This window comes from Mercenaria mercenaria, chromosome 18 (assembly GCF_021730395.1).
Source record: "Mercenaria mercenaria strain notata chromosome 18, MADL_Memer_1, whole genome shotgun sequence".
Classification (NCBI taxonomy): Eukaryota; Metazoa; Mollusca; class Bivalvia; order Venerida; family Veneridae; genus Mercenaria; species Mercenaria mercenaria.
Window position 1 is genome coordinate 50,991,886 of NC_069378.1, and position 11,602 is coordinate 51,003,487.

At 35.0% G+C, this 11,602-nt stretch overlaps 1 protein-coding gene across 2 annotated transcripts in view; it reads right to left on the reverse strand.

The window, feature by feature from the left end:
• LOC123539365 (latent-transforming growth factor beta-binding protein 2-like) overlaps positions 1–10,185 on the reverse strand; it is a 35,524-nt gene extending 25,339 nt beyond the window's left edge. The window contains exons 1-4 of one of the 2 annotated variants that reach the window (XM_053529628.1): positions 10,039–10,185; positions 5,805–5,990; positions 3,383–3,461; positions 2,307–2,432 (exon numbers count right to left, since the gene is read on the reverse strand). In XM_053529628.1, coding sequence (XP_053385603.1) covers positions 2,307–2,432; positions 3,383–3,461; positions 5,805–5,990; positions 10,039–10,065 — 418 coding nt within the window. In that variant the 5' untranslated portion in view covers positions 10,066–10,185. The other variant, XM_053529629.1, reaches the window with a different exon arrangement.
• Positions 10,186–11,602: the final 1,417 nt, after the last annotated feature.

The window sequence follows — 11,602 nt, forward strand, 5'->3', positions numbered from 1 at the left end:
AAAAAATAGTGACTCGTCAATACAGATGGCTGCTAACCTATACAAACACCTGGACAATACCCGAAACGGAACCAATATGTTAACGCATGTAGTTATAAGACTGTACTTAAAACGGAAGCTTAGGTTAATACATTCAGTTTTCAATTCTTTGCAAGCACCCGGACATTAAAGTAAAATCTATAAGAAGATCCATTGAAAGTATAGAACACAACCAAGCAAAGATAATATGAGCCGCGCCAGGGGAAAACCAACATAGTGGCTTTGCGACCAGCATGGATCCAGACCAGCTTGCGCATCTGTGCAGTCTGGTCAGGATCCATGCTGTTCGTTTCCAAAGCCTATTGCAATTAGAGAAACCGTTAGCGAACAGCATGGATCCTGACCAGACTGCGCAGATGTGCAGGCTGGTCTGGATCCATGCTGGTCGCAAAGCCACTATGTTGATTTTCTCATGACGCGGCTCATATCAGCGTTGGTTTTACTGAGTGTGTTCATGGGAGGTACTGAAATGTGCAATACACCTTACGCCAGTAGCACCGGTTTGAGCTTAGCTCTGATATACAATAACATTCATCAGTATTCTGTAGAAGCATTTCGGGGATATATAAACGCCAAGTATAATAAACAGCAATGAAATTCAATGTAAGAAAGTTTGATTCATTTTTGTTTGTTCGGTTTAGAGATGCATTGACGTAATTTAGGTCGTATGGCGACTATTCAAGCTTTTAATGGTAAAGGAAAACCAGGTGCCCATCCAAGGTGTACACCATTAACATGTACACAAACTACACAGACAAAATGCAAACAAGTAGACTATGATGGAAAAAAACAAAAGCTGTCGGAGGACAGCAACGCTCGACTATTCAACAGCCTTGTCAAATGAATGAATACAAAAGTTGAAAAAGGAGCATAATTTTGTAAAAATGGATAACAGGTTTATGGAACCTGCACAGTGCTTATCAGCTCATGACAGTGGACAATTGTGTGAAGTTTCAATCCATTCCCATTGGTGGGTACTGAGATACCAGCTTACATTAAGATTTTAACCAAAAAACTGCTAAGTTGAAAAAGGGGCATAAGTTTGTAAATATGCTAGGTAGAGTTATTAAACCTGTGCACTGCATGTCATATAATGACAGTGAACAAGTATGTGAAGTTTCAATCCTTTCCCATTAGTCCATTAGTGGATAGTTACTGAGATACCAGTTTACATACAAAAACATTGCTAAGTTTTAAAAGGGGCATAATTTTGAAAAAATGCAAAATAGAGTTATGGGACCTGCACAGTGCATGTCAGATCATGACAATGAACAAGTGTGTGAAGTTTCAATCCATTCCCATTAGCTAATAGTGAGACACCAGCTTACATACAAAAACTTAACCAAAAACTGCCAAGTTGAAAAAGGCATAATTTGGGGGGAAAAAAGTAGAGTTATGGGACCTGCTTAGTGCATGTCAGATGATGACAGTGAACAAGTGTGTGAAGTTTCAATCCATTCCAATTAGTGGGTACTGAGATACCAGCTTAAATACAAAACCTTAACGAAAAAGTCGAAAAAGGGGCATAATTTTGTAAAGAAGCAAAATAGAGTTGTGGAACCTGTGCACTGTAATTCAGTTTATCACAGTGAATAAGTGTGTAAAGTTTCAATCCATTCCCAGTAGTGGTTACTGAGATACCAGCTTACATACAAAAACTTAACCAAATCGGGACGCCATCGCCAAAGCGGACACAGACGCAGACGCGGATGCACAGGCGAGTCCAATTGCTCTACAATTCTTTGAATAGTCAAGCTAAAAAGAATCAGAACACAGTAAAGCATTGTCCTCGAAAGTCAGTGGCAAAACCTACACTGAGGACGCCTTATAATGTGTTATGTTTTATCATGAATTTTTCAACCATTTTTGATGTATTTTTATCAAACGTTCTGCTACAATACCTGGACGCCTGTGCATAAATGTAATTTGGATTTTGTTAAATTGAGAAGAAACGCCAAAACAAAACAACTGTAACAATGATCCAATGATCCGATATCATTATGCTTTTTGTTTTTGTTGGGTTTCGAGTCATATCGATAAATTTTAGGTCATATGACCACTTTTACAGCTTCCGGGCATTGTTTCGGGCATGGGCACCTGGATAGAACAACCGAACTTTTGTAAGCCAGCTAGTTGGATTCCTCGCATGAAGAATTTTACACCCAAAGCAAGGTCTAGATAGCGGTGCAGGGCAAGTGATTCTAAGTCAACGACCATAACCACTCTGCCACAGAGCCCCTTGAATTAACAGAATGAAATAATACTACCTTCATCACAGTTTGCCCCTGTCCAACCAGGGTGACATATGCAGGATAAAATAGATGGGTTATCGTGCATCCACGGTTTATAAGGAGGAGAGGTGTCGATAAGGCAATCGCCATGAACGCAAGTACCTAAAAAAATATCTTTTATCAAGGCATCCCCTATTTCATATGCTTTTATGAACATTTGTCTTCTTTGAGCATAATTATATATTGTCACTACACTGAAAAAAAGAGTAAACAGTCAAAACATAAGAATGTTCCATAACACTTTGCTGCAGTGGAGAGTTGGTTTACATGTTGGCACAGATCTCGGAGATGAAACAAATCCCGTATTAAAACCTAACTAGAAATCGTGCCAGAGGTCTGTCACACTATAATTTCCTCAAATAAAATGCCATGGACTCACTTTTTACTTAAAAACATTTCGATTCAACTTTTCTTTGATCCGACATAAAATAAACCTTGCAACAAATTCTGAACACAACTTATTCACGCAGGTTTCAAATGGATATCGCTGTCTGCAATATTTTGCCCGCCATTACTGTTGTAAGCTGATCAGAGTATTCTCCTCAAATAGGCCGTTCAGAATCTGTTATTTATTGATATATTTTCTTTTTAATTTAAACCTTGTTTTTCATGTTTTTCATGAATTTTGTTTAAAATAGCTAAATTCATAATTCAATAAAATTAATAAAAGTTACAAAATGTTGGACTTGATTTCCAAAAATAATCAATAACTATTAACTTTGCGAGATGTCATCAGTTTCTCACGAGAGTCAGTGCCCAGATGTTGTGGTTCGACACTGGTTAGGATACCAAATGGAATTAACCATAACTTAATTGGCGCGACCATCAGAAAATAAAAAAAGATGTCAGTTAAGTTATAGTAGCCACTAGGTTACTGATGCTATTCTTGTTTAATAAGAAATATATTTTTGGAAAGGAATTTACATAAGCTATCAGCTTGTTTTCCAATCCATGTATTTGACATGTAAAAATTTGTTGTACATGTTATGTGTATGTTGCTTCAAAAATAAAATATTGTTTAAACTAAGAAATATCGAAAAAGTGAAACTTACACGGGAAGCATCTGTGAACACAATACTTCGACACTACACAATTGGCTGTGGTTGCACATGTTTCATTCGGCGGACAGCGCTGTAAATGTGAAAAAAGATACATGTAGTAAATTGCATTATAGCTCATTATCATTGAACAAAATTAGCGTCATCTTATGTATGCGTATTACTGAAAGCACATTTGAGGGGTATTTATAATTATGGTCGCTTTGGATATAGAATTCCTTCAAGAAGCCATCCAGCTGACTTATGGAAGGCCCATGGTTCGATGATCGAGGTGCCAGTCAATGCCTAAAATGAAGCCCTGAGTTTGGGGAACTTGTATCTTTCTCCATCACAAAAAGCTGAAAAATCGCCAAACAAACAATTACGTATACTTCACGTATGCTCATCGTATATCGGAATCTGAAAATCAGCAACTGAATAATTCATAGCTGTTTACGGACACTAATACTTTTGCTCGGTCAGAACAATGGACAAAGCACATGTCTACATTTAACGAGAGCTATCTCATGACACCGCCCTCACCAATCATAAGTCATTCCTCCTAGTCTAGCCACTAGACTGATGATAAATATATTTCTACATTTTCCCCTTTTTGTCGAATTCAATTCCATAGAGACAAAAGCCAGTGTATTTTAGAAATTTTCACAGAGGAATGATGTTAAAATTATCAGTCTAGTACAATCCGAAATGCTCTCAGAGAGATAATACGGCACCTATGGCTAATAGATTACCCATGGATAATTTAGTATATCATGCTAGTGGTCAAGTGTTACGCTGCTGATCATAAATCTGTTTACCTCACGGATTTTATAATGGTGATAACTGAAGAACCATTCTCATCTAGAATAAACTATTCTGCTATTTTGTAGATATCTTTATGCGTCCTCTTCCAAATATTTTTATTAACAATTATATGTTTAAATTTATTTAAAGGATTATTCAATCAGTAAAATTCTGATACTAAAGAACAGATTTTAAAAGTTTATCAAAAGTACATTTTAAAAGATATGTAGCTGTCAAGTTTATTCCTACAATAAAGAAACTGCTTTGTATTATATGTGGCAAAATGAGGATTAGGATTGCTACCCTATAAAACTTGTTAAAGGTGTCAATAAAACCGAGATTTGTTGTCTGATCGGAAAGCCAGTTAACAGTGTTTGTAGGAATTGTCACAGTCATTTTTGTACTGAGCAGTCTAAACTCATAAAGACAAAATCATGAGAAAGCTGTACCAAAATTGAAAAAAACTCACAGAAGTGTTAGCAAAAATGATTTCCATTTAGTCATCTCTAAGCACCGTACTGCAGTCACTGCAGCACCAAACAAAAAGAAAAAGAAAAGAGGTTTTATTCTCTACACAAAGAATTATAAATGAAAACACCATTGAAGGTAGATGCATTTATGGAAGGCTGGTGCACCATATCTAATGTTAATCGCTAAGTACCATATTCTTGCTCTCATTATGCGAATATTTCAAATGTTTAATCTTTACAGCCGAAAGATAATTCTTTATAAAATGATGGTCTGTATCATGTCAGTCAATATTTGACATTCATTATTTTGCAAAAAAGCATTTTGCATTAATTATTTGTCATTAATTAGCATTTGGAAATAAGCATGACACACCGTCCTTCCAACAGTATTGTTTTGCCATGGCATTTGACAATTATGACTCGGTGTTTAAGAATTAGCATTTGACATGAAATACGGTATAATGTTAACTTCCCAATGCTATGTATTTTATGCCAAATATCAAATGCTTGCTTGTATTTAGAGCATTCAGCAATATTGACGTTAAAATCAAGTATTTGTTATATTGTGTTTGATACCTGATATGGTGAACAAGATTTCCATGAATAAAACTATGTTATTTTCAACAAAATACCAAATGAATTAGTCTAATAGAATTAGATAACAAGCGCTTTCAAATAATATTGGAATTTGGAAAGCATCTGGCTTGGTGGTTGTAGAGAACAATGCGTTACATGCAAAACTTTAATCAGGAATTCTTAGTTAAAAAGGGGCATAATTTTAACAGAACAAAAGCTAGAGTCATATTACTTGTCATATGAGGCAATCTCATGATGCAAGATACATGTGCGAAGTTAAAAGCATCAGGTAATCGAGAAACCTGATAACATGCAAATTTTGTGTGACAAGGACACCGTCTTCAAGACTGACGAAAGGATGTCAGCAATAATTCTACTACTGAAACAATTCAAATCGCTGAGTTACAAACCGACCGGCCGATCCACCGATTCAACGTATTTTATAAATGACGATTTGACAGCTTCGTCTTCCGCCTCTGTGAGATAAATGAATAAAGCACTGTGAATCAAGACTACTTATTGCCGTTGCATAACAGAAATGGTGCGACATTTGATCAATCAAGCAAAACACACAAAATGATACCTACACTATCATGTCCCTTGCAGTTTTTATTGGATGACTTTGAACCTCCTGATTTTGTAGTATCATCCGAGTGTGAACATCCTGATTTTTTAGCACCAGTCGAGTGTGAACTTCCTGATTTTTTTGCACCTGACAATTCTGAACTTTTTGCCTTTTTAGCATCAGCATATGATGTGGCAAGGAGTATCAACTGAAATATCAAATAAAATGTGTAACAGTTGCAACAGAAACCATTCTTTCCATTTCTTAGAACTGGAATCGTCTATAAATTGCTATAGCTGCAAAAATCATCGCGTACTTTATATGCCTGCAAGGTCAAGATGTATCGTTTTGAAATATCACCCAAGCTGCAAAATGAAAGTGAAAAAGGTGTCAAAATTACAGAATACTACCGTAAAAGTTGTAAAGTAACCACCTCTCATCGCCATACGTCAGCTGAGTAAAACATGTGCCACATCTCTTTTACTTTATGGTCTTTTAATAATAGAAATTTTATATCCTTTATTCAATTCAATATCTGTTGTTGAGTTTTCTATACAGAGTGATACTTCAGTAACCTTTGGGGAAACAATAGACGTAAATATATTTCATATAATATGTATAAAATGTTTTATGTACTTTTTTATGTATGTTTCAACTATGACTCATAGATCAACGAAGGGGTTTATGTTAATCTTATCATAAATAAGAGCCCATGAGAATCATTCCTTTATGTTACATGGTTATATGAACCAATCGCTGACCATGGCATAAGCCAGCTAAGAAAAAACATGATACCAACGTACTCTGTTGTTTTAATTCCCGCCATACCTTACCTTCTCATTTATTTCTTTCATCGAGGTTCATTGGTCAAACTTCATGTATAGTACGGTCAATTTTATTGGGTCATCATTACGTATTTAAGAGGCCCGCCGAGGTTTTCGCGCCAATTAGTAGTTTCTTTGTCAGACAGCTCACAAATAGAAAGATTTTTTGTAGTAGTGCTTCAAAACAAATTAAAATTATAGCCTAGAGGACTTAAAATTTTCTTATCTTTAAGAGTACTGCTATAAACAGGTCTAGGAAAGTGGTATATTAATTTACAGATTATCTTTAAATTTACAGATAATCTATAAATTTACAGATTTTTCGATCTGTAAACAGATTGCGTGTATGAAAACTTATGAAATTACATTTATTCCCAAAACCGCAGCTTGAAATTAATTGGTTTATTTACAGTAGTGTATGCATAAATTAACGTCATTTGTGAGTTTCAGCCATTTTTATTGACTTTGAGTTTTTGGCATTTTCAAAAAAAAATCAATTAAGTCAACAGAAATGACTGAATGTTACAATTGACCTTTATTTATGCGTACCATAAGTAAATCAATTAATTTCAAGCTGCGATTTTGAGTCCAAGTATGATTTTTGCATTTTTCAAACATTTGATCTGTACATAGATAGATAGATTTATTTCTGCATACAATGTACAATTTCATGGCATCATATAAAACATACAAACAACAATGAACAAAATGTATGTTAAATACAACCATGTCATCAACATTATATAGCAAAGGATGACACAAAAAAGAGATAGAAGAATCCCTTATTTCCATTGTGGTCCTTAAATACATGTTACAGCCATTACAGTTTGCCGTCAGTTTAAAGTATCGATTGGTATTTTGTGTGAAACATTATTTCAGTAGTGCTGTATGATATATGTAATTCCTGTTTTTAATGTTTATTTACAGACACTGTTTCTTGTGCGTAAATATTTCTTTTGTATACAGGAGTTTGCTTCATGTACTAACAAGTGTTAAATTGTGAAGCTGACTATATAGACAGTCCGCTTTGTGTAGGCTAAGCTATAAAAATAAGATATTTTATACTTCTTTGGCTAAACGGAGGAATTAACTTATTTTATATATTCATATTCTTAGATATTACTTTTATTTAAATTTACAATACAGTATTATATACATTTTCGACTTGTTCTCCTTTTCTCTTTAATATTAAAACTTCATTCAAGTATATCGTTAGGTATACCGGCTGTTAATTATCGATTTTGTCAACGTGTTACTACAACAACAACACCAAATAGTACGGAAATCGACCAATCAGTCCGGTAACAGTGATGTTTATGTTTTTTTGAGTTTTAACGCCGTTTTTCAACAGTATATCAGTTATGTAACGGCGGGCAGTTAACCTAATCAGTGTTCCTGGATTCTGTACCAGTACAAACCTGTTCTCCGCAAGTAACTGCCAACTTCCCCACATGAATCATAGGTGGAAGACGAATGATTTCAGACACGATGTCTTTCATCAAATCGTCACGGAGAACATACGCCCCGCCCGGAATCAAATTCACGACCCCGCGATCCGTAGACCAACGCTCTCCCTATTGAGCTAAGCGGGCGGGCTCCGGTAGCATGCAGTGATATTGGATTATTGTTTTTATTGATTTTCGTGATAGGTAAAGCTGTCCCGCTTTATCGGTTTAGCGATGTTACTAGAATGTGGTAATGGGAAAATAAATTCCAGCAAGTACTGTAAACTTTTCATTCAAAGAGGTAGAAATTACTGCATTTACTTTTGACCAAAAGAACCATAGATTATCATCTAAATATACAGATTCACACGTTGTTAAGCCGCGTCCATAAATGAATTTTATAGAGCTATATATGGGATGAGCATACATTAGTAAAACTGCAATTAACCAAACTCATCTTTGTCGAATTAAGATATTATTCGATCCTTGTCACAGCCTAACTTGATCTATGAGAAAAAATCTTTGAACTTAAGCCTTAGAACGCACGTAAGTTTTGATATTTCCGTTTTTCGTTTATTCTTGAAAGGTCATAACATGTGCACCCAGCACACCTCTCCCCACTCTATTAATAAACTCTAAGAGTCAGATGGACCAGAAACAATAAAAAAAGTCTGACTGTAGACAAATTACGTGGCATTTTTACGGCTGCCGCATGGCACGTTTTTCCGCTAAAATCTCTTTATGAGCATGCAAATTTACTGCACTACCGTTATGTATTCATATTAAAACATATTTAAACAAATATCTGGCCAATTTCTCTCTTAATAGGCAAATATTTGAAAATAAGGAAGGTGATACTAATACATCAGTTTTCTCAGATATCTGGAAATTAATGCTATATTACTTAAGAATGCTTTGAAACTTAATTACTGACAGTGTATATGCTACGAGATGAGAATTACATGTTTTTTACTACTTTTTATGATGGAAATCGAAAAGCGCTTGTAACGCATTACGCGAGGTAAATTGCCTCGATTATTAATATCTATATTTAACGCGCATTGAACACTAAATCCTCTATAGCGAAAAACTCCTTTATTGCCGTGGCGGTCCGGGTTCGATTCCCGATGCGGTCATCCTTTTTTTTTAGATTGGCATTTTTAAAATAGTTTAGAAACAAAATCTCATATTCTAATGTTCATAATATGACCAAACTTCAATTTGAAAGAAAGATCATTTCTTAGCCAAAATCTAGAGGTCAGTGCCATTAAACACATTTCCTCTCGCCCAGTGTATCCTGACATTAAACGCATCCCAAGATCCCAATAGCATTTTGGTCAAACACTATTAATTCCAACTGAAATTATCTATCCTATTAACTGCTTTTATTTTTCTATGATGTGGCAAGTTAAAGAAGATATTTTGTTTTTGCAGTAACTTCCCTTCTCTGCTCATAACTTTTTATATTCTAGACATTTATGTGTAGTTGAGTAACATTTTGAAATTAAAAATGATTAAGTTTAACTGTGTATGACGTGGCAGGTTAAAGAAGATATACTGTCCCTCTCTGCTGATAAATTTTGTAAATTTTAGACATCTATGTGTAGTTGAGTAATATTTTAAAATGAAAAATGATTAAGTTTAACTTTGTATGACGTGGCAAGTTAAAGAAGATATTTTTTTTGCAATAACATCCCCTCTCTTCTCATAAATTTTGCAAATTCTAGACATCTATGTGTAGCTGAGTAACATTTTAAAATTTCAAATGCTTATTTAATTTCTATCATTAAACTTAAACACTTAAACATAAAAGTTAAAAGAAAAAACAACGTGGTACTTACCAAGAAATGTACGTTTTTGAACATCCTTTCCCTCGGTGCGTTTGTATCTTATTGCAGTCTTATAACAATAAAAAGTAAAAAAAAAAATCAAAGTTATATCCAAAATATTTTCTATAAAATAAAATATTTATTTAAATATTTAATACCAAGAAAAGCCTGTAGTAGTTAGGCATCTTCCTTCTTGTTCCGTTCTTGTAGACGAACACACAATAAATGATGAACCTCCAATATCTTGCTTTTTTATATTGTATTGTCTTACCCGATATCGATTAAGATGACTTTTAGGACTGACTGGGTAAAATATAGATGACAAAAGCTTTTATGAGACATGTGTACCACAAATCGTAGTAAATTTAGCTAGTATTGTTAAAATAAAGACTCCGACTCTCAGTATACGTATCCTATTATTGATTGGCAAAGTTAAGGTATTTAAATTGTGTTGTCTTTCATTCTTTAAAGATGAATATACAGTCAAACCTGTGTTAAGTAACAAGCCGAGGGAGCAGCATAATCTGGCTGCTAAAGGCAGATGGCGGCTGCTTGAGAGAGGTTAGAAATAGAACAAAAGTTCAATTTGGGAAGTAAGCTGACTGGCTACTTAAAGCAAGTGGCTGCTTAATAGAGATGACCGCTCAGGCAGGTTCAGCTGTAATTTTCAGACCAGAAATTTTTTGTTGTGTTTGGGAGGGGGGGGGGGGGGTTCTCTCGGCGGCTAGAGCACAGCCGACTTTCTTAATCTTATTTCTGACGTCGTCTGCAAATTAGGCCTCCAGTGCTTTTATGTGATTGTGGGTAAATGATCTTTGCTTTCCCTTTCGTAAATTCATACATTTTTTTATTTAATTTCCTGAAGAAACCAGTGTTAAGATCTCAAGACAAACGTTATTCAGGTTTAAGATGTGTTTCTATTGATCAATTGTCTCAATATCTTAGTCTTAAAACTGTATAAAGAAAACTTGATAGTTGGTAACTTAAGCAAATGTTGCAAACTTAATTTAAATAAATTTAAAAATGTGACAGTTAAAGAGGAATGATATGTTCAAAACAACTTTTTAAATTATCCTATGCATTGCCATTTATATCGATTGGATCATCCAGCGTATTGCCATTTATATCGATTGAATTATCCTACGCATGATTCATATTGCCATATACTAAACATCTGAGTGTCTTGATTTGTTTTACGACCTGCCGAGACTTTTTAAAACTGATGCGGCCCGGGCCAATATCAAAATATATATCTGTCCAATATCGGCTTGATAAGAATTACTTGCTGACCAAAGTCGCATATTAGGACCATCTCAACGACTTCCTTCTTAAGACAGCAGGAAAAACACTTCGAATGTGACTAATACGATTAAGTGTAATCTTTAGCAAATCATTCATTAATGTTTCTGGATGGGTTTAACGTCGCACCGACACACTTATAGGTAGTATGGCGACTTTACAGTTTTGATGGTGTAGGAAGACCTCATGTGCACATCCGTGCATTATTTCATCACGGACGGGCACCTTGGTAGAACCATCGACCTTCCGAAAGCTAACTGGATAGTTTCCTCACATGAAGAATTCTGCGCCCCGAGTGAAGCACGAACCAACATCGATTAGGGGCAATCTTTATTAATATTATAATACCACACTTACATCGCACCCCATTAGTGATATATGTGTACAAAGGCATTTTACATAGTCTTTACATAGTCCTTTTCA